Source organism: Salvelinus fontinalis, chromosome 6, assembly GCF_029448725.1.
Source record: "Salvelinus fontinalis isolate EN_2023a chromosome 6, ASM2944872v1, whole genome shotgun sequence".
Classification (NCBI taxonomy): domain Eukaryota; kingdom Metazoa; phylum Chordata; class Actinopteri; order Salmoniformes; family Salmonidae; genus Salvelinus; species Salvelinus fontinalis.
In genome coordinates, this window is record NC_074670.1 from 76,903,585 (window position 1) to 76,927,713 (window position 24,129).

Sequence of the window (24,129 nt, forward strand, 5' to 3'; positions counted from 1 at the left end):
CACAATGACAACAACTCCATATAGTTTAGAAATAAGGACATCTTTGACAGTTGGCCACTTTTGTCCTGATGTTTGTCTTCTCTCCCCTGTAGATACCCAAGCGTTTGTTGGAGTCGTGGAAAGTCAGTGTGCTGGAAGCTGAGTTTCTCCTACCTGACCTGCTGAAGAATACTGCTGTCTCGTCTTCCATGGCTTTTAACGGTGAAGAGCGGGTGTCCTCCCCACTGCCTGATGAAAAAACATCCGAGGCCCCCTCTTGTTCCTCCTTTAACCTCACTGCACCCCCCTCCCTCAGCCCTACCCCCAACAGAAACAAACATCCCCCTGCTGCCAACCTGACCGTAGCGAACGACAGTAGCAGCAAAAAGAAACCCTGCCAGAAGAAGAAGAAGAAGAGGAAGGGTCTGGCGGAGATCTTTGGTCATATAGCTGGAAGCCCCACAGAGTCACTAAGCATCCTAGACCTGGCCAACCAAATGCCTGCTGCCGCAGCTGATCCACGGAAAAAAGAAGATCCCAAGGACTCTCCATACGCAGACCTGGATTCTGTACCAACCATTGTGCGTCCCAAACGGTCTGAGAAACCTGCTAAAGAAGACACAGAGAAACCATCTGAACCCTCAAAAGAGGAGGCAGAGAAAGGGGGCAAGACTTCTCCTGAAAAGGCCAAAGACAGGCGTGTGGGCATGGTGGTTCCTAGGCATGAAGTTCCTAAATCCTCATCCCCAAGCATTTTAGCAAAAAAATCTCTTTTAAATTACAGAACTACAAAAAACACAAATGTTTTACAGTCAAAACAGAAGTTGGGCAGCTCTTCTGAACTGACGAATAAAAATGATCATGATAAGCACTCTCTGCATCTCCCTGCCAGCAGACGTCTGATGACCAGGGCCCTGAAAGCAGAGAAGGAGACAGAACTCAAAGAGGCTCTACTGGCCTCAAGCCAAAACTTGAGAGACGATAGGCTTAATGTGCATTCTTCTGATGATGATGATGTGAGCGATAACGTTCAGATCAGAGCAGAGTCGTCTACTAGCAGGGATTCTTCACCAGACAAAGCCAGATCCTCTGCTAGTCACAGCTCTCCTAAAAAACAGTCCAAGTCTGATTGGAAGCGCCTCCACAACGGCTCGTGGAAAAACTCAGAAGATGTGACTCCAGGGTTCAGTAAGCCTGTCATACCCCCTATTAAGGTCAAGGAAGAGAACATTGTCTCAGACATATCCTCCTGTTCTTCCCCCACCTCCTCTCTCTCTCCCATGGACGCTTTCCAAGATATCAAGGAGCTGTCATTCAAATCCTTAGTGAAGGAGGAGAGCGACTCCGGGGACTCTAACACTAATTTTAAACCTGAACCTAATTACAAGTTCAGTACTTTCCTGATGCTCCTGAAGGACATGCATGATACCAGGGAGAAAGAGGGCAAGCCCCTGACCATGCCTCCCTCGCCAGACCTCATCAAGGAAGAACCCATGGTCATACCCACCGCCCAACCACCAGACGACCCCCTTAACGCTCCTGCTGGCGGGGACTGGATGCCGGCGGGGACCAAAATCCAAAACGGCCAGCATGCGAGCTCGCCAACAACCAAGAGAACACCGGCCAAACCCAAGTCTAAAAATAAACCCATCAATAAAAACGAAACGTACAAACTTGAAGGGAAAACAGTGCTGGCTCAGATGGTGGCGAACGCAGTGGAGAAGCAGCAGCGGAGGAAGCCGAGGCCTCCAGCCAAACTCCGGGCCACCATCGCTGGTCTCTCTCCCGAGATGGCCGACCTAGCCTGGGGGAGGGAGTTTGTATCTGGGCACGCTGACCTGGCTGAGCCTGGCCTCGGCCCTCCTCTTCCTCCTGTCCCCTCCGCTGTTGACTCCTCATCCTACCTCGACAAGAGCCCGGGTACCAAAGTGGCCCCTAAGAAGCGCTGGCAGACGTTTGCGCAGCAGGGGCCGGTGAAGCCAGGGAAGGATGCAGATGCATTGGGTGGGGTGGCCTCACCGCAGGGGCCTGTGGAGGTGAATGGGATCTACAGAGACGGCCAGGGAGGGGCACCAGACCCCATCACGTCCCATGATCTGAACCTGGGGATGGAGAAGCAAGATGACACATCAGGTAAGACATGGCTTTCAGTACCAGCTGTGTTTTATGTCAACAGTTAGCTTTTTATCTTTAGAGATTGATTTGGTTGATTGATTATTTGTTCCCACAGCACATTCTGAAAACAAACGGCTGAGGAAACCCAGCAAAAGACTGCTGGAATCCACAGAGGAGGAACAATTCTTCTCCCCGAAGAAAAAACTGAAGAAACCTCTGGAATCTTCCAAAACTCCTCTGAGCCCTTCCACAGTTCCAGGCCCAGCCCTGCTAACATACACCTCTACCCCCAGCCCCACCTCCACCCCCACCCCTGGCCCTACCTCTGGGGAGCCAGCCAGCCCCACCCCTGGCCCTACCTCTGGGGAGCCAGCCAGCCCCTCCCCTGGCCCTACCTCTGGGGAGCCAGCCAGCCCCACCCCTGGCCCTACCTCTGGGGAGCCAGCTATCACCACCTCTGGCCCTACCTTTGGGGAGCCAGCCATCACCACCCTTGGCTCTACCTCTGGAGAGCCAACCATCACCACCCCTGACCCTAACTCTGGAGAGCTAGCCTGCACCAATGCCCTAGCAGGGCTGAAACAGAGTCTGTCTCAAGATGTCCTCCACCGTGTTATAAAATCATTATCCAAACAACCCTCAGCAGTGACCTCTTTCTCTACTGAATCATCATCATCAGATGGTACAAACCCTCCTCTGCCCTCTGGTAAGCAACATCTCCAAAAACGTCTCTCATACGGCAATGCTGTCTTATGTAATACAAGAGGCATATATATTCTATTGGGAGAGTAGTTCCATAGGGAGAGTAGTTCCATTGGGAGAGTAGTTCCATTGGGAGAGTAGTTCCATTGGGAGAGTAGTTCCATTGGGAGAGTAGTTCCATTGGCAAGTAGTTCCATTGGCAAGTAGTTCCATTGGGAGAGTAGTTTCATTGGCAAAGTAGTTCCATTGGTAAAGTAGTTATGATAATGAAAACAATCCTCATATTTTCATATACAGTAGATTTGTGGTATTTAAATGTCTGTTCAATCCCCAGCCCCAGTATCCCTGGAGAGGAAGAGGCCAAGGAAGCCATCTCACAAGGTCCTGGAATGCACCATAGAAGAAGTGTCACTCAGTCCTCCAAAGAAGAAGGAGTTGAAGAAGCAGAGTGGACAGACAGAGGAGAAGACAGAAGTCAGGGACACTCAGGTAAGGCTGAATGAACTAATCAACAGCCATATTAACACAACTATACTTCTACAGTACCCCTCTGAAACAGATCTAATTGTCTCATTTCTATGACAGGTTAAGTCTGTGAAGAAAGAAGTGCCTGTATCCAGCGTGACAACTCCAGAGAGCATGGTTTCTCTGCAGGCATCCTCCCCTGCCCGGCCCTCTAGCCCTACTGTGCTCCTCACCCCCAAGGAAGAGACCGAGAAGATCAGTCCTGGGGTGGGAGGAGAGAGCCACACCAACGGAGAGATATCACCCAAACCTGAGGTATAATTGTACCAGTACTGTAAAACAGGATGCGAAGCCCCCACACCTTAACCAATATGCTGTGTAATAACTAATGTAAGAATGTGTATTAAAACCTCTCCTCTCCTCCAGGTGTTCTCTCCTGGTCTGAATGACAGTTTCTCCCTACCTGGCGAAGGGTCCCTGGTCTCCAGCACTAAGAGGAACACAGGAGAGAAAGGAGGAGCTGCGTCCATGAAGGAGAATGTCTGTCAGGTAGGTCAACCAACAACATGCCACAACCTTTCTATTTTGTAGAGGCAGGAACAGTCAAAATAGCTCTAAACTTGATTTCCAGGCTTTCTCACATTAGTTTAGAAATAGACGTTCCCAATAGCCGAGTGATGAATGAGATTTGAGAGTATCGTAACACAAAATATCTGTGTGTGTGTCTTGCAGGTGTGTGAGAGGACAGGTGAGCTGCTGCTGTGTGAGGGCCAGTGCTGTGGGGCGTTCCACCTGCAGTGTATCGGCCTATCAGAAGCCCCCAGAGGGAAGTTTATCTGTAGTGAATGCACTATAGGTGAGTCTCTACCTATACACCTGTCTGTACACTTACATTTGAGTCATTTAGCAGATGCTCTTATCCAAGCAATTAGGGTTGAATGCCTTGCTCAAGGGCACAGATGTTTCACCTTTCGGTTGCTAGGCTACCTGGCACCATACAGGAGCCATATACACCTGGTGCAGCCTCACCTATACACACATTCACCTTGACTTAACACTGTGTTACTGAGTTCTTACACCTGTACAGTGATACTGCCATGCTCACAGACCATATCTCTGCATCTGACAGAGGTATTCTGTATCTATACCCACAATGTATGTAAGCTGCTTTGGTGTATCACAAAGCTAAGATGGTATCTTTTCCATTGCAGGGATCCACACATGCTTTGTGTGTAAGAAGTCTGGCGACGGTGTGAAAAGGTGCATGGTGCCTGTATGTGGGAAGTTCTACCACAACGAGTGTATCCTGAAACACACACCCACCCAGCCCCAGAATAAAGGGGTTCGCTGCTCCCTCCACGTCTGTCTGTCCTGCCACATCACCAACCCCCTCAACCCCTGCACTTCCAAAAGTAGGTTCCAGTTCCACTCTGCTTTGATAGAACCAGGGGTAAAGTAAAATGAATTTCTTCCTGGTACGAGACCGTCTATATGTGCATGCATGCACCAACATTTGTGCACTATTAACTCAATAGGATCTCTGTGGGTCTAGTCGTAAAGATTTGTCATTTAACTTTTATAATGTATGACCTTTTATTGTGGCATAAACACAACCAGTCATGATGTTTTCATCTGATTGTCAAGAGGCGAAAGAAACGCACACCTATTTAGACGAGGTCCTGACTAGTGGAGTGGAATACTTAACAGATAAAGGAGAGCCGCACACTCTAGGAGCTCAGATGCAAAAATATGTTATGTCCAACGTTTCGACAAGACAAGCTGTCTTCATCAGGGTTCATCTGATTGTCAAACAATCACTTCAAAGGTCTCCTTTATGAGGCTGCCCGTTCGTCCTCTCTGAACGTTCAGTATTTCCAGCCTCCAAATAGTGGTGAATGTTACACCATAAAGGGTAATGACATTTTGGCGATTGTCATTAGGACAGATTTTATGCGTCCGCTGCTGTCCGCTCGTGACGCGGTATCAGCAACTTATTTCTGCCTTGACAAAATGTTAGCGTTCTCGTTGAACCACGTTGCATTTTTGGAGTGTAGGCTAAACCACCTGTTTTCAAGTCCATTCGGTAATTGTTCATGCCTCTGACATATAATAATGATAAAATAGTGGTATGAAGGCCTACATTTTTCTGGACATTTTGTTGGAATTATTATGATAGGCTCATGTACCGTACCGTGTTACTTTCACCCCTGGACAGAGTAGAAATAGATCTTCACTGTAGGTTCTGTTTACAATTGGAAGTGACTGTAACGGCAGCCTTCCCTCTCTTCACGAGAAGAGGGGGTGTAACAGAGATCAGACCAACACGCAGCGTAGCCAGTGCTCAACATTTAATTTAACGAACTGTGAACACTACAACAATACAAAACAACAAAATGTGGCAAACCGAAACAGTCCTAGCTGGTGCAGACAAAACACAGAGACAGGAAACAACCCCCACAAAATCCCAACACAAAACAAGCCACCTATATATGATTCTCAATCAGGGACAACGATTGACAGCTGCCTCTGATTGAGAACCATATTAGGCTGAACACAGAAACAGACAAACTAGACACACAACATAGAATGCCCACCCAGCTCACGTCCTGGCCAACACTAAAACAAGCAAAACACATAAGCACTATGGTCAGGACGTGACAGTACCCCCCTCCTGAGGTGCGGACTCCGAACGCACCCCTAAAACTCAAGGGGATGGTCTGGGCGGGCATTTGTCCGCGGTGGCGGCTCCGGCGCAGGACGAGGACACCACTCCACCACTGCAGCACTATGGTCAGGACGTGACAGTGACACGGTTAGAGTCGATTTGAATGGGATTATTATGGGATGGAAAACCGATTGCTACAGTAGAATTGAAACGTATCAAGTAGGGTGAAAACTTGTAATGTGATTGGAGGACTAAGATTAGCTACAAACCTTACTGCAGATCAGTTTGCCTGGGATGGGATCCTAGATTCTAACATGGCTGTAGAGATGCTTGGTGTGTGTTGTTTTTGACCTGTGTTCTTCTTCTAGGTCGTCTGACCCGCTGCGTGCGTTGCCCTGTGGCGTACCACGCTAATGACTACTGTATGGCGGCGGGCAGCGTAGTCCTGGCCAACAACAGCTTCCTGTGTCCCAACCACTTCATCCCCCGCAAGAACTGCAAGAACCATGAACACATCAACGTCAGCTGGTGCTTTGTCTGCTCAGAAGGTTGGTGACTGGTTGGGTTGCTGTTAATGTTTAAGTTTAGTTTATTAATTCGACCATTTAAAAAAAAGAAAAGAAAAGTGTAACGGATGTGAAATGGCTAGCTAGTTAGCGGTGGTGTTCGCTAATAGCCTTTCAATCGGTGTAAAGGCAGTCATTGTTGTTCTCCTCCTCAAACGAGGAGGAGCATGGATCGGACCAAGATGCGGATTGGTGATTAATCATACTTTTAATGAAAAACAGCAAACACGACACTACAAAACTACAAAACAACAAACTAACAAACCTTCAACCGTCCTGTGTGGCCCAAACACTGACACAGGAACAAACACCCACAAAACACCAGTGAAACCCTGGCTGCCTTTGTATGACTCTCAATTAGAGACAAACAATACACACCTGTCTCTAATTGAGAATCATACCAGGCCGAACACAAAACCCCACATAGAAATACAAACATAGACAAACCCACCCAACTCACGCCCTGACCAACTAAAATGAATACAAAACAAAGGAAAACAGGTCAGGAACGTGACAGAACCCCCCCCTTAAGGTGCGAACTCCGGGCGCACCAGCACAAAGTCTAGGGGAGGGTCTGGGTGGGCGTCTGTCCACGGTGGCGGCTCTGGCGCTGGTCGTGGTCCCCACCCCACCATAATCAATCCCTGCTTCTTTATCCCCCTCCCAATGACCACCCTCCCACTAACACCACCTAAATGAGCGACCAGCACCGGGAGAAGGGGCAGCACCGGGACAAGGGGCAGCACCGGGACAAGGGGCAGCACCGGGACAAGGGGCAGCACCGGGACAAGGGGCAGCACCGGGACAAGGGGCAGCACCGGGACAAGGGGCAGCACCGGGACAAGGGGCAACACCGGGATAAGGGGCGGCAGGTCCTGGCTGAGGGACTCCGGCAGGTCCTGGCTGAGGGACTCCGGCAGGTCCGGGCTGAGTGGCAGCTCCGGACTGTAGGGCAGCTCCGGACTGTAGGGCAGCTCCGGACTGTAGGGCAGCTCCGGACTGTAGGGCAGCTCCTGACTGTAGGGCAGCTCCTGACTGGCGGGCGTCTCTGGCAGCTCCTGACTGGCGGGCGTCTCTGGCAGCTCCTGACTGGCGGGCGTCTCTGGCAGCTCCTGACTGGCGGGCGTCTCTGGCAGCTCCTGACTGGCGGGCGTCTCTGGCAGCTCCTGACTGGCGGGCGTCTCTGGCAGCTCCTGACTGGCGGGCGTCTCTGGCAGCTCCTGACTGGCGGGCGTCTCTGGCAGCTCCTGACTGGCGGGCGTCTCTGGCGGCTCCTGACTGACGGACGGCTCTAGCGGCTCCTGACTGACGGGCGGCTCTACTGGCTCGGGACAGACGGGCGGCTCTAATGGCTCGTGGCAGACGGCTGACTCAGATGGCGCTGGGCAGACAGATGGCTCAGACGGCGCTGGGCAGACAGATGGCTCAGACGGCGCTGGGCAGACAGATGGCTCAGACGGCGCTGGGCAGACAGATGGCTCAGACGGCGCTGGGCAGACAGATGGCTCAGACGGCGCTGGGCAGACAGATGGCTCAGACGGCGCTGGGCAGACAGATGGCTCAGACGGCGCTGGGCAGACAGATGGCTCAGACGGCGCTGGGCAGACAGATGGCTCAGACGGAGCTGGGCAGACAGATGGCTCAGACGGAGCTGGGCAGACAGATGGCTCAGACGGAGCTGGGCAGACAGATGGCTCAGACGGAGCTGGGCAGACGGGCCGTTCAGGCACCGCTGGGCAGACGGCAGACTCTGGCCGGCTGAGACGCACTATAGGCCTGGTGCGTGGTACCGGAACTGGAGGTACCGGGCTGAGGGCACGCACCTCAGGGCGAGTGCGGGGAACAGGGCACACTGGACTCTCGTGGCGCACTCTAGGCCTGGTGCGTGGTACCGGAACTGGAGGTACCGGGCTGAGGGCACGCACCTCAGGGCGAGTGCGGGGAGAAGGAACAGTGCGTCCAGGGCTCTGGAGACGCACAGGAGGCTTGGTGCGTGGTGCCGGAACTGGAGGCACCGGGCTGGAGACACGCACCATAGGGAGAGTACATGGAAGAGGAACAGGGCTCTGGAGATGCACTGGAAGCCTGGTGCGTGGTGTAGGCACTGGTGGTACTGAGCTGGGGTGGGAAGGTGGCGCCGGATATACCGGACCGCGAAGGAGGACACGTGCTCTTGAGCACCGAGCCTCCCCAACCTTACCAGGTTGAATGGACCCCGTAGCCCTGCCAGTGCGGCGAGGTGGAATAGCCCGCACTGGGCTATGCAGGCGAACCGGGGACACCACCTGTAAGGCTGGTGCCATGTACACCGGCCCGAGGAGACGTACTGGAGACCAGATACGTTGGGCCGGCTTCATGGCACTCGGCTCGATGCCCAACCTAGCCCTCCCAGTGCGGCAAGGTGGAATAGCCCGCACTGGGCTAAGCACGCGTACTGGGGACACCGTGCGCTTTACCGCATAACACGGTGTCTGACCAGTACGACGCCCTCTTACTCCACGGCAAGCCCGGGGAGTTGGCTCAGGTATCCAACCCGGCTTCGCCACACTCCCCTTTAGCCCCCCCCCAAGAAATTTTTGGGTGAGCCTCTCGGGCTTCCGGCCTCTCCTATGTGCTGCCTCCTCATACCAGCGCTCCTGGGCTGTGGCTGCCTCCTTCTCCTCCCGAGAGCGGCGATTCTCTCCCACCTTAGCCCAGGGTCCTTCTCCATTGAAAATTTGCTCCCAACTCCATTCCTCTTCTCTCCATTGCCTTAGTTCTCTTTCTCTCTCCTCAATCCGCTTGGTCCTGTTGTGGTGGGTGTTTCTGTAAAGGCAGTCATTGTTGTTCTCCTCCTCAAACGAGGAGGAGCATGGATCGGACCAAGATGCGGATTGGTGATTAATCATACTTTTAATGAAAAACAGCAAACACGACACTACAAAACTACAAAACAACAAACTAACAAACTAACAAACCTTCAACCGTCCTGTGTGGCCCAAACACTGACACAGGAACAAACACCCACAAAACACCAGTGAAACCCTGGCTGCCTTTGTATGACTCTCAATTAGAGACAAACAATACACACCTGTCTCTAATTGAGAATCATACCAGGCCGAACACAAAACCCCACATAGAAATACAAACATAGACAAACCCACCCAACTCACGCCCTGACCAACTAAAATGAATACAAAACAAAGGAAAACAGGTCAGGAACGTGACAATCGGTGACGTCACTTGCTCTGAGACGTTGAAGTAGTGGTTCCCCTTGCTCTACAAGGGCCGCAGCTTTTGTGGAGCGATGGGTAACGATGCTTCGTGGGTGACTGTTGTTGATGTGTGCAGAGGGTCCCTGGTTCGCGCCCGGGTCGGGGCGAGGGGACGGTCTATAAAGTTAAACTGTTACACAAGCACAGATAAAACTTGAAAAAGCCATACATGCACATGAATAAAATCATTGAGGATAACACACAATAAAGTCTGGGACTTCTTTCCATTGTGGTCCTTTTGAGACAAGATGGCTAGACAAGATCGAACACAGTACGGCAGTGAAATAATAAAACAAAAACAGAGAAGAAGAACATCTCTCATCATTCCAGTTACATCATAGGGGTTATTCATATGGGCACAGAGGACATTAAACATATTTTTACTTTATTTTTTAAAGCTGTCCAGAGAGGATATTGTTTTTATGGGCAGAGGCAACTCATTCCATTCTGAGGCTCCAGTATACAAGAAAGTACCTTTCCCAGCATTACTCCTGAACCTGTATAAGCACACATCAGCAACACCTGATCTGGTGCTGTGATTGTGTGCATCCCTAACACGAGGAAAGTAATCACTTAGATATCTGGGCGCAGGACCATAAATACTCCTGTAAACCAAACCTAGGCTAATCTGGGACACCCTAGCCTCAACAGGCAGCCAGTTTAGTTCCTGAAAGCAGCTCCTGCCTATGTGAGTATGTGGACTCACCTTCAATACTACCCTGATCAGCTTATTCTGGGCTATCTGGAGTAGAGGTCGACCGATTAATCGGAATGTCCGATTAATTAGGGCCAATTTCAAGTTTTCATAACAATCGGAAATCGGTATTTTTGGACACTGATTTGGCCGATTTTTTTATTATAATTTTTTTTTACACCTTTATTTCATCTTTATTTAACTAGGCAAGTCAGTTAAGAACACATTCTTATTTTCAATGACGGCCTAACGAGGCAGAACGACAGATTTTTAACCTTGTCAGCTCGGGGGATTCAATCTTGCAACCTTACAGTTAACTAGTCCAACGCTCTAACCACCTGATTACATTGCACTCCACGAGGAGCCTGCCTGTTACGCGAATGCAGTAGAAGGCAAGGTAAGTTGCTAGCTAGCATTAAACTTATCTTATAAAAAACAATCAATCTTAACATAATCACTAGTTAACTACACATAGTTGATGATATTACTAGTTTATCTAGCGTGTCCTGCGTTGCATATAATCGATGCGGTGTGTATCGTTGCTCCAACGTGTACCTAACCATAAACATCAATGCCTTTCTAAAAATCAATACACAGAAGTATATATATTTTAAACCTGCATATTTAGCTAAAAGAAATCCAGGTTAGCAGGCAATATTAACCAGGTGAAATTGTGTCACTTCTCTTATGTTCATTGCACGCAGTCAGTGTATATGCAACAGTTTGGGCCGCCTAATTTGCCAGAATTTTACGTAATGATGACATAACATTGAAGGTTGTGCAACGTAACAGGAATATTTAGACTTATGGATGCCACTTATGGATGCCAGATAAAATACGGAACGGTTCCGTATTTCACTGAAAGAATAAACGTCTTTTTTTCGAGATGATAGTTTCCTGATTCGACCACATTAGTGACCTAAGGCTCGTATTTCTGTGTGTTATTATGTTATAACTAAGTCTATGATTTGATAGAGCAGTCTGACTGAACAGTGGTAGGCAGCAGCAGGCTCGTAAGCATTCATTCAAACAGCACTTTCCTGCTGTGCTTCAAGCCTATCAACTCCCGAGGTTAGTCTGGTGTAACCGATGTGAAATGGCTAGCTAGTTAGCGGGGTGCGTGTTAATAGCGTTTCAAACGTCACTCGCTCTGAGACTTGGAGTAGTTGTTCCCCTTGCTCTGCATGGGTAACGCTGCTTCGAGGGGGGCTGTTGTCGATGTGTTCCTGGTTCGAGCCCAGGTAGGAGCGAGGAGCGGGATGGAAGCTATACTGTTACACTGGCAATACTAAAGTGCCTATAAGAACATCCAATAGTCAAAGGTTAATGAAACACAAATGGTATAGAGAGAAATAGTCCTATAATTCCTATAATAACTACAACCTAAAACTTCTTACCTGGGAATATTGAAGACTCATGTTAAAAGGAACCACAAGCTTTCATATGTTCTCATGTTCTGAGCAAGGAACTTAAACCTTAGCGTTCTTACATGGCACATATTGCACTTTTACTTTCTTCTCCAACACTTTGTTTTTGCATTATTTAAACCAAATTGAACATGTTTCATTATTTATTTGAGGCTAAATAGATTTTATTGATGTATTATATTAAGTTAAAATAAGTGTTCATTCAGTATTGTTGTAATTGTCATTATTACAAATAGACAAAAAAAATCGTCCGATTAATTGGTATCGGCTTTTTTGGTCCCCCAATAATCGGTATCGGCGTTGAAAAATCATAATCGGTCGACCTCTAATCTGGAGCTTCCCCTTCATAAGTTTAGATAAGCCCCCAAACCAGGAAGTACTAGCGCAGTCAAAATGGCATTGAATGAGGGCAGTAGCTAGCACTTTCATGGAGTCCTTATCAAGCAGCTTGGACTTTCTAGCCAAAAACGTAATCCTGGCATTAACCTTCCCTAGCACTTTATTGACCCTAACTCCACTCTGATTTCAGACAACCTACACAATTTAGGTCTGGATCCAAAAATAATTGCTTCAGTTTTCCCTAAGTGCAGAGATAGCTTATTATCTCCAAGCCATTTGCTAATGTTAGTAAGCTCTGTGCTAAGTATGCTCTCCAACATAGTTTTACTTTTGTGAGACACCAGAAGTGTAAAGTCATCCGCATAAAGAAAAAGACGGCAAGAACAAGCATCTTTCATATCGTTAATATACAATAAAAACAGCAGAGGCCCAAGCACGCTCCCCTGCGGAACGCCACAACTCATTGGTTTTGCCTGAGACAGTGAACCATTAACCTCTACTACACGCTCCCTTCCTGATAAATAGGACTTGATTGGTTAGTTGATTGAGTGTTGTCAGTGTTGCAGAGAGTCCATTATGCAAGGAGGAAGGAACCCGTATACAAATGTGGAGGTATTGTTATTAGAGGTAGAGTAATAATACGAGTAGGAGTGTGATGGAAATCATATGTGGAGGACCTACGCTCCTCACAGAGTAAACAGATTGAAGTGAAACATAAAGTGAAAAGAAGCATTCAGCCTCCCGTCCTGAGGTCATTGGGTCAGATCTGGTTGACTTGGTGTTTGAGCTGCACCTTCTCCTTTCTCCCTGCAGGGGGCAGTCTGTTGTGCTGCGAGTCTTGTCCTGCTGCCTTCCACCAAGAGTGTCTGAACATCGAGATGCCCGAAGGTAGCTGGTTCTGCAACGACTGCAAGGCCGGGAAGAAACCACACTTCAAGGACATCCTCTGGGTTAAAGTGGGAAGATACAAGTAAGAAACACCGTTCTGTAGAAATAGTATCGATGTGTTTGGTCAGAACCAACTGAGTGACACTTTAATCCCATGTCAACATATAAATATATATATATATATATATATATAAAAAGTAGCTCAAGAGCAGAACCTTGAAAGCCAGTTGTGTTGTTATTGATCAGAATCCCTGTCTGTGTGTATAATCTGCGTCTACAATGAGTATACCAAACATACGGAACATCTTCCTAACGTTGAGTTGCCGACACACCGGCAGTCATGTGTCATGACCGCAGTAAAATTCTACGTGACCATTGAGTCACGGTAATCTCCTCTTATGCGCTCTGGACATGCGTTGGTAGTACTCAAATGGCTAATTATCATCAGGTCCTAATGGCCTGGTACTCAGGGCTCTATTGTCTCTCCATCAGGTTGCTAATGGCCTGGTACTCAGGGCTCTATTGTCTCTCCATCAGGTTGCTAATGGCCTGGTACTCAGGGCTCTATTGTCCCTCCATCAGGTCCTAATGGCCTGGTACTCAGGGCTCTATTGTCTCTCCATCAGGTTGCTAATGGCCTGGTCCTCAGGGCTCTATTGTCCCTCCATCAGGCCCTAATGGCCTGGTACTCAGGGCTCTATTGTCTCTCCATCAGGCCCTAATGGCCTGGTACTCAGGGCTCTATTGTCCCTCCATCAGGTTGCTAATGGCCTGGTACTCAGGGCTCTATTGTCCCTCCATCAGGCCCTAATGGCCTGGTACTCAGGGCTCTATTGTCCCTCCATCAGGTTGCTAATGGCCTGGTACTCAGGGCTCTATTGTCCCTCCATCAGGTTGCTAATGGCCTGGTACTCAGGGCTCTATTGTCCCTCCATCAGGCCCTAATGGCCTGGTACTCAGGGCTCTATTGTCTCTCCATCAGGCCCTAATGGCCTGGTACTCAGGGCTCTATTGTCCCTCCATCAGGTTGCTAATGGCCTGGTACTCAGGGCTCTATTGTCCCTCCATCAGGCCCTAATGGCCTGGTACTCAGGGCTCTATTGTCTCTCCATCAGGTTGGTAATAGCCTGGTACTCAGGGCTCTATTGTCCCCCCATCAGGTCCTAATGGCCTGGTACTCAGGGCTCTATTGTCCCTCCATCAGGTTGCTAATGGCCTTGTACTCAGGGCTCTATTGTCTCTCCATCAGGTCCTAATGGCCTTGTACTCAGGGCTCTATTGTCTCTCCATCAGGTTGCTAATGGCCTGGTACTCAGGGCTCTATTATCCCTCCATCAGGCCCTAATGGCCTGGTACTCAGGGCTCTATTGTCTCTCCATCAGGCCCTAATGGCCTGGTACTCAGGGCTCTATTGTCCCTCCATCAGGTTGCTAATGGCCTGGTACTCAGGGCTCTATTGTCCCTCCATCAGGCCCTAATGGCCTGGTACTCAGGGCTCTATTGTCTCTCCATCAGGTTGGTAATAGCCTGGTACTCAGGGCTCTATTGTCCCCCCATCAGGTCCTAATGGCCTGGTACTCAGGGCTCTATTGTCCCTCCATCAGGTTGCTAATGGCCTTGTACTCAGGGCTCTATTGTCTCTCCATCAGGTCCTAATGGCCTTGTACTCAGGGCTCTATTGTCTCTCCATCAGGTTGCTAATGGCCTGGTACTCAGGGCTCTATTGTCCCTCCATCAGGTTGCTAATGGCCTGGTACTCAGGGCTCTATTGTCTCTCCATCAGGCCCTAATGGCCTGGTACTCAGGGCTCTATTGTCTCTCCATCAGGTCCTAATGGCCTTGTACTCAGGGCTCTATTGTCCCTCCATCAGGTTGCTAATGGCCTTGTACTCAGGGCCCTATTGTCCCTCCATCGGGTCCTAATATCCTGATACTCAGGGCTCTATTGTCTCTCCATCAGGTTGCTAATGGCCTGGTACTCAGGGCTCTATTGTCCCTCCATCAGGTTGCTAATGGCCTGGTACTCAGGGCTCTATTGTCTCTCCATCAGGCCCTAATGGCCTGGTACTCAGGGCTCTATTGTCCCTTCATCAGGTCCTAATGGCCTTGTACTCAGGGCTCTATTGTCCCTCCATCAGGTCCTAATATCCTGATACTCAGGGCTCTATTGTCCCTCCATCAGGTTGGTAATAGCCTGGTACTCAGGGCTCTATTGTCCCCCCATCAGGTCCTAATGGCCTGGTACTCAGGGCTCTATTGTCCCTCCATCAGGTCCTAATGGCCTTGTACTCAGGGCTCTATTGTCCCTCCATCAGGTCCTAATGGCCATGTACTCAGGGCTCTATTGTCCCTCCATCAGGTCCTAATAGCCTGGTACTCAGGGCTCTATTTTCCCTCCATCAGGTCCTAATGGCCTTGTACTCAGGGCTCTATTGTCCCTCCATCAGGTCATAATGGCCTGGTACTCATGGCTATATTGTCCCTCCATCAGGTCATAATGGCCTGGTACTCAGGGCTCTATTCTCTCTAACAACTCTGACATCAATGCAAATACAATATAATATCACATCAAACACTGATCATCAAAACAGTATAATTCTTTTAAAACTCACCTCACTGTGATTTGATCAATGTGAAGAAAGCAGTTCAACAACAGGTTGAAACTGAGTGGGACAACATGGTTCTTGTGGATGTTGTTTCAAAGCCAAACACAACTAAATGGACAGCGCTTTCTAAGGTGATGATTCATTCAAAACAACCATATGCATATTAGAGTTGATGCATATTCATAGGACTAACCTTGAAGATGAAGAAGGGGAAAAAATTATTAAAATAATGATTGTGCCGTTATGCAATATATATCCCACTGCATATTTGAAGAGGTTCAACAATAGGTTGAAACTGAGTGGGGGCTCTATTGCAGAAAAACAGAAAACAAAATGGATTTGATGTCGTTGGTACATAATTGGTATTTTCTATACTCTAGTAATGCCTCTGAGTGTAGACGGTATTATTATGCATACTGAATGGACTGGTTACCTTACGCTACGCTCCGGACTGTCTATCCATGAGACTGGGAGAGAACGTATAGGCCTAGGCGATGCTGTTGGGTCAGTGATTGTGCTGGGCGGCTAAGCCTACAGTTACAGTGAAATTAGATTTTGAATAGCCTAGTAATATTTCATTTATTAATAGGCTGACACATTACCTTTAGCTACAGAATGTCTCACCACCTTGCGTTTCTATCTCCTCCCCTCTCTCCTTCATTCCTTTCTTCAGCACGCAGAGAGAGAGAGAGAGAGCCTGTCAACAGTTTAGTGAAATATGTTTCGTTGTGAAAAACATGTTACTATGGATGTTCCTGAACAGATTTCACTTGGTTTCCCAAATGAAACACTGGGTAGCTGCAGGAACAGGGTTGGAAAGCACATAACATACAGAGTTTGGGAGGTATATCACCTGTCACTCAGCTGCGGCTGCCTGCTGCTCAACCTGTGGTGATGCAGGAGGTAAATATAGTAAGTAGCCTACCTGGTGGGAAAGGCCTCCATTCGCTATTTGAGTGCAAGTGGACAACACTTATTTTTTTTTATCTTGCCCCTGTTCCTGCCCCTTTGATAATGGGCCGTTCTAAATCGAAAAACAAATATTACATATTAGTAAAGACGAGATTAAATAGAAAATAGTCTGATGGGTAAAAATATGATCACTTGATGAGAGAACAGCTTATGCAGTCTGAGGTAAGGGACAGATCACAAGCTTTATTTTACGACTTTGTCAAATCGTCAATAGTCTATAGTCGCATCATGCAGACAATATCTTTTGATTTCTAAGACATTCTAAGGTTTGTATCATTCACAGCTAAAGTTGACAAATAACTGTAAATCTAGTGTATAGGGCCTGTCCCAAATCATCCCGTTTACGTTTGACATAGCCACTTCATATGAGCACTCGCACCGGAATGGGAAACATATCCTATTTTATTCAGCTATGTTCAATGATATATTTTTTCTTACTATAAAATCATATAATGTAAAATAATGGCACGGGACTTATAAACATATCTTGTCTGCTACATGAACAAGCCTACAGCCTATGACATGGGTACGTCAATTTCATATCCTGTTCTTCTGAAATCTTTAGACCTGCCTAAAATAAATTAATGGATTTACTGTGATGGTGTATATTAAATTGATTTATTCTACTTTTTTAAATGTAGATGTTCCAATGGCTCATCAGCAGGCTGGAGGCTTGGAGATGCTAAACGTATTTATGTTAATTAGCGGTAAATTACCGTGAGTCCGGCAGTCTTTTGCATGACAATAACCTGCTGACAAAATGTCATGACCGCCACAGCCCTAGATGCTGGTCCATGTTGACTCCAATGCTTTCACACGGTTGTGTCAAGTTGGCTGGATGTCCTTTGGGTGGTGGACCATTCTTGATACATACAGGAAACTATTAAATGTGAAAAACCCAGCAGCGTTGCAGTTCTTCACACAACCCTGTGCCCCTGGCTCCTGCTACCAGACCCCGTTCAAAGACACTTAAATATTGTGTTTTGCCCATTCACCCTCAATGGCACACATATATAATCCATGTCTCAATTGTCTCAAGTCTTAAAAATCCTTCTTTAACCTGGCTCCTCCTCTTCAACTACACTGATTTGAAGTGGATTTAACATCAATAAGGGACCATAGGCTGACCAGGTGAATCTAGGTGAAAGCTATGTCATGGAAAGAGCAGGTGTTCTTAATGTCTTTGTATAATCAGTGTATAATGTAAAATCTGTATCTCCTCTCCTTTGTTCAGGTGGTGGCCTGCGGAGGTGTGTCTTCCTAAGAACGTCCCAGAGAACATCCTCCGTATGAAACACGAGGTGGGGGAGTTCCCCGTTCAGTTCTTTGGTTCTAAGGACTACGCCTGGACCTATCAGGCCAGAGTCTTCCCTTACATGGAGGGAGATGCCAACAACAAGGACAAGATGGGGAAGGGTTGTGACGCCATCTACAAGAAAGGTTAGAAAGAAACCTCCTTTACCTGGTTATAATAGAATATATGGCAAACAACAGACTTCATTTTAGAAAGAAATACCAAAGAACCTTTCCTATTTAGTGTATTAAAATGCCTTTTTGTCTATTTTGGCATGATGTATGTTTTCTCCAAGTCTTAAACAATAGAGATGTTTCCAGGTACCACATGGCAGGGCTCAAAGTTTGCAATTTGAGATGTATTAGCTAGTTGATAATGCTAACTTCCGTTTCCTCTCAGCTCTGAATGAAGCTGCTGATCGGTTCAAAGCTCTTCAGGATGAGAAGGAGATGAGACAGCTTCAGGAGGACAGGAGGAACGACAAGAAACCTCCTCCGTACAGACACATCAAGGTACTGTCCCTTTAAACCTCCTCCCTACAGACACATCAAGGTACTGTCCCTTGGGCCTCCCGGGTGGCGCAGTGGTCTAGGGCACTGCATCGCAGTGCTAACTGCGCCACCAGAGTCTCTGGGTTCGCGCCCAGGCTCTGTCGCAGCCGGCCGCGACCGGGAGGTCCGTGGGGCGACGCACAATTGGCATAGCGTCGTCCGGGGTAGGGAGGGTTTGGCCGGTAGGGATATCCTTGTCTCATCGCGCTCCAGCGACTCCTGTGGCGGGCCGGGCGCAGTGCGCGCCAAACCAAGGGGGCCAGGTACACGGTGTTTCCTCCGACACATTGGTGCGGCTGGCTTCCGGGTTGGAGGCGCGCTGTGTTAAGAAGCAGTACGGCTGGTTGGGTTGTGCTTCGGAGGACGCATGGCTTTCGACCTTCGTCTCTCCCGAGCCCGTACGGGAGTTGTAGCGATGAGACAAGGTAGTAATTACTAGCGATTGGATACCACGAAAATTGGGGAGAAAATGGGATAAAAAAAAAATTTAAAAAAAAGGGTACTGTCCCTTTAAACCTTCCTACAGACACATCAAGGTACTGTCCCTTTAAACCTCCTCCCTACAGACACATCAAGGTACTGTCCCTTTAAACCTCCTCCCTACAGACACATCAAGGTACTGTCCCTTTAAACCTCCTCCCTACAGACACATCAAGGTACTGTCCCTTTAAACCTCCTCCCTACAGACACATCAAGGTACTGTCCCTTTAAACCTCCTCCCTACAGACACATCAAGGTACTGTCCCTTTAAACCTCCTCCCTACAGACACATCAAGGTACTGTCCCTTTAAACCTCCTCCCTACAGACACATCAAGGTACTGTCCCTTTAAACCTCCTCCCTACAGACACATCAAGGTACTGTCCCTTTAAACCTCCCTACAGACACATCAAGGTACTGTCCCTTTAAACCTCCTCCCTACAGACACATCAAGGTACCGCCCCTTTAAACCTCCTCCCTACAGACACATCAAGGTACTGTCCCTTTAAACCACCTCCCTACAGACACATCAAGGTACTGTCCCTTTAAACCTCCCTACAGACACATCAAGGGGGCCAGGTACACGGTGTTTCCTCCGACACATTGGTGCGGCTGGCTTCCGGGTTGGAGGCGCGCTGTGTTAAGAAGCAGTACGGCTGGTTGGGTTGTGCTTCGGAGGACGCATGGCTTTCGACCTTCGTCTCTCCCGAGCCCGTACGGGAGTTGTAGCGATGAGACAAGGTAGTAATTACTAGCGATTGGATACCACGAAAATTGGGGAGAAAATGGGATAAAAAAAAGAAAAAAAAAAAAAAAAGGGTACTGTCCCTTTAAACCTTCCTACAGACACATCAAGGTACTGTCCCTTTAAACCTCCTCCCTACAGACACATCAAGGTACTGTCCCTTTAAACCTCCTCCCTACAGACACATCAAGGTACTGTCCCTTTAAACCTCCTCCCTACAGACACATCAAGGTACTGTCCCTTTAAACCTCCTCCCTACAGACACATCAAGGTACTCTCTTGCATCCCCTGTTTGTCCCTCTCTTTGGTCCCTATTTGATTTGTCCTGCTACAGCTTCTCTCATGTTTGACGATTGAATAATACCTCAGTATTTTTACTCAAATCTCCCTTTGAGATCTATGCATAATTCACGCAGAAGTCTGAATTGCATCCGCTTAATTCTTCCCCTCAGGTGAACCGACCAATCGGCAAGGTCCAGATCATCACGGCGGACCTATCGGAGGTGCCGCGCTGTAACTGCAAGGCGTCTGATGAGAACCCGTGTGGCATTGACTCAGAGTGTATCAACCGCATGTTGATGTATGAGTGCCACCCTCAGGTGTGTTTGGCAGGGGAGAGGTGTCTGAACCAGAGTTACACCAAGAGACAGTACACCCAGGTGGAGATCTTCAGGACCTTGTCACGAGGCTGGGGGCTACGGGGCGTCTCCGACATCAAGAAGGTACAGACTATGGCATCAAACTACAACACAAAACAGTTCCCCCTGTGTTTCTGTTTTGTTTAGAGAAACGTTCCGCCTTGTCCCCGCTACAGATCTGCGCTGCTGCCTACGTAATTGCCCCTTGTGGGATAAATCAAGTATTTTCAATTGAAATCAATTCCAAGGTCCTTTTCACCCGATTTGTTCTTTGTTTGTGTCTGTTTTAAAAAGATGTGGACATACAGTAGTATATTTAGCCTCCATACCGCCGTGTCTGTTTTAAGATGTGGACATACAGTAGTATATTTAGCCTCCATACTGTAAAATGTGTTGTGTATCAACTGGATTATAACCTGAGTCTGTGCTCTCCTCCCTCTCTCTCAGGGTGCATTTGTGAATGAGTACGTGGGGGAGGTGATAGACGAGGAGGAGTGCAGAGCCAGGATCAAACATGCTCAAGAGAATGACATCTGTAACTTCTACATGCTCACTCTGGACAAGGACCGGATCATAGACGCTGGACCCAAGGGGAACCAGGCGAGGTTCATGAATCACTGCTGCCAGCCCAACTGTGAGACCCAGAAGTGGACAGTAAACGGAGACACCAGGGTGGGGCTCTTTGCCCTGGAGGACATCCCCAAAGGTCAGAGGAAGTACTAACAAACCTACTGGAGCCTGGTTCCATTTTTGTAACTAACTCCTGGAGCCTGGTACCATTTCTGTAACTAACTCCCGGAGCCTGGTACCATATCTGTTACTAACTCCTGGAGCCTGGTACCATTTCTGTTACTAACTCCTGGAGCCTGGTACCATTTCTGTTACTAACTCCTGGAGCCTGGTAACATTTCTGTTACTATCTCCTGGAGCCTGGTTCCATTTCTGTAACTAACTCCTGGAGCCTGGTTCCATTTCTGTTACTAACTCCTGGAGCCTGGTACCATTTCTGTAACTAACTCCCGGGAGCCTGGTACCATTTCTGTAACTAACTCCCGGAGCCTGGTACCATTTCTGTTACTATCTCCTGGAGCCTGGTACCATTTCTGTTACTAACTCCACTTCAGGCACTAGGGCTAGTGACCAAAAGTGTCTTTGTAATTTGTAAAGATTCAGAAGGTAACTGTGAAGAAACACGACAAAAGAAACAAACCTAATTGTTCCTTAATTATGGACTATGATATCAACTCTGTTGGCCTAGTTAGAATAGGAATACATCTACCTGTACAGTACTTGTGTATTTTTATTTGTGTGCAGGTGTGGAGCTGACCTTCAACTACAACCTGGAGTGTCTTGGTAACGGGAAGACGGTGTGTAAATGTGGAGCGTCCAACTGCTCCGGGTTCCTGGGGGTCCGACCAAAGGTAAGGCTCTTTGAGAGTGACGAATGTCAACATGCAAAACATTTGAATTAAAATTGTACTTGTCTACTAGACACTCTTATCTAGAGAAATATAAAGTAAGTGCTTTTAGTTGTTTACTGTGTGATGAAGATGAGTTATACTATAAAAAGTAAAGGTAGACTGGTGAATATAGCAGCCTAAAGGTAGACTGGTGAATATAGCAGTCTGAAAGTAGACTGGTGAATATAGCAGTCTAAAGGTAGACTGGTGAATATAGCAGTCTGAAGGTAGACTGGTGAATATAGCAGTCTAAAGGTAGACTGGTGAATATAGCAGTCTGAAGGTAGACTGGTGAATATAGCAGTCTGAAGGTAGACTGGTGAATATAGCAGTCTAAAGGTAGACTGGTGAATATAGCAGTCTAAAGGTAGACTGGTGAATATAGCAGTCTAAAGGTAGACTGGTGAATATAGCAGTCTAAAGGTAGACTGGTGAATATAGCAGTCTGAAGGTAGACTGGTGAATATAGCAGTCTGAAGGTAGACTGGTGAATATAGCAGTCTGAAGGTAGACTGGTGAATATAGCAGTCTAAAGGTAGACTGGTGAATATAGCAGCCTAAAGGTAGACTGGTGAATATAGCAGCCTAAAGGTAGACTGGTGAATATAGCAGTCTGAAGGTAGACTGGTGAATATAGCAGTCTAAAGGTAGACTGGTGAATATAGCAGTCTGAAGGTAGACTGCTGAATATAGCAGTCTAAAGGTAGACTGGTGAATATAGCAGTCTGAAGGTAGACTGGTGAATATAGCAGTCTGAAGGTAGACTGGTGAATATAGCAGCCTAAAGGTAGACTGGTGAATATAGCAGTCTAAAGGCAGACTGGTGAATATAGCAGCCTAAAGGTAGACTGGTGAATATAGTAGCCTAAAGGTAGACTGGTGAATATAGCAGTCTAAAGGTAGACTGGTGAATATAGCAGTCTGAAGGTAGACTGGTGAATATAGCAGTCTAAAGGTAGACTGGTGAATATAGCAGTCTAAAGGTAGACTGATGAATATAGCAGCCTAAAGGTAGACTGGTGAATATAGCAGCCTAAAGGTAGACCGGTGAATATAGCAGTCTGAAGGTAGACTGGTGAATATAGCAGTCTAAAGGTAGATTGAATATAGCAGTCTGAAGGTAGACTGGTGAATATAGCAGTCTAAAGGTAGACTGGGGAATATAGCAGTCTAAAGGTAGACTGGTGAATATAGCAGTCTAAAGGTAGACTGGTGAATATAGCAGTCTAAAGGTAGACTGGTGAATATAGCAGTCTAAAGGTAGACTGGTGAATATAGCAGCCTAAAGGTAGACTGGTGAATATAGCAGCCTAAAGGTAGACTGGTGAATATAGCAGTCTGAAGGTAGACTGGTGAATATAGCAGCCTAAAGGTAGACTGGTGAATATAGCAGCCTAAAGGTAGACTGGTGAATATAGCAGCCTAAAGGTAGACTGGTGAATATAGCAGCCTAAAGGTAGACTGGTGAATATAGCAGCCTAAAGGCAGACTGGTGAATATAGCAGCCTAAAGGTAGACTGGTGAATATAGCAGCCTAAAGGTAGACTGGTGAATATAGCAGCCTAAAGGTAGACTGGTGAATATAGCAGCCTAAAGGTAGACTGGTGAATATAGCAGCCTAAAGATAGACTGGTGAATATAGCAGTCTGAAGGTAGACTGGTGAATATAGCAGCCTAAAGGTAGACTGGTGAATATAGCAGCCTAAAGGTAGACTGGTGAATATAGCAGCCTAAAGGTAGACTGGTGAATATAGCAGTCTGAAGGTAGACTGGTGAATATAGCAGCCTAAAGGTAGACTGGTGAATATAGCAGCCTAAAGGTAGACTGGTGAATATAGCAGTCTAAAGGTAGACTGGTGAATATAGCAGCCTAAAGGTAGACTGGTGAATATAGCAGTCTGAAGGTAGACTGGTGAATATAGCAGTCTGAAGGTAGACTGGTGAATATAGCAGCCTAAAGGTAGACTGGTGAATATAGCAGTCTGAAGGTAGATTGAATATAGCAGTCTGAAGGTAGACTGGTGAATATAGCAGTCTAAAGGTAGATTGAATATAGCAGTCTGAAGGTAGACTGGTGAATATAGCAGTCTAAAGGTAGATTGAATATAGCAGTCTGAAGGTAGACTGGTGAATATAGCAGTCTAAAGGTAGATTGAATATAGCAGTCTGAAGGTAGACTGGTGAATATAGCAGTCTGAAGGTAGATTGAATATAGCAGTCTGAAGGTAGACTGGTGAATATAGCAGCCTAAAGGTAGACTGGTGAATATAGCAGTCTAAAGGTAGACTGG

At 47.4% G+C, this 24,129-nt stretch overlaps 1 protein-coding gene across 2 annotated transcripts in view; it reads left to right on the top strand.

The window, feature by feature from the left end:
- Nucleotides 1-24,129, top strand: part of LOC129858467 (histone-lysine N-methyltransferase, H3 lysine-36 specific-like) — a 42,519-nt gene that overhangs the window by 4,540 nt on the left and 13,850 nt on the right. For both annotated transcript variants that reach the window (XM_055927725.1, XM_055927724.1), the window contains exons 5-18: nt 93-2,112; nt 2,210-2,800; nt 3,131-3,285; nt 3,382-3,576; nt 3,688-3,810; nt 3,994-4,117; nt 4,473-4,673; nt 6,295-6,474; nt 13,020-13,176; nt 17,907-18,112; nt 18,366-18,478; nt 20,194-20,463; nt 20,827-21,085; nt 21,694-21,800. In XM_055927725.1, coding sequence (XP_055783700.1) covers nt 93-2,112; nt 2,210-2,800; nt 3,131-3,285; nt 3,382-3,576; nt 3,688-3,810; nt 3,994-4,117; nt 4,473-4,673; nt 6,295-6,474; nt 13,020-13,176; nt 17,907-18,112; nt 18,366-18,478; nt 20,194-20,463; nt 20,827-21,085; nt 21,694-21,800 — 4,701 coding nt within the window. The remainder of the gene's footprint in view (nt 1-92; nt 2,113-2,209; nt 2,801-3,130; nt 3,286-3,381; nt 3,577-3,687; nt 3,811-3,993; nt 4,118-4,472; nt 4,674-6,294; nt 6,475-13,019; nt 13,177-17,906; nt 18,113-18,365; nt 18,479-20,193; nt 20,464-20,826; nt 21,086-21,693; nt 21,801-24,129) is intronic.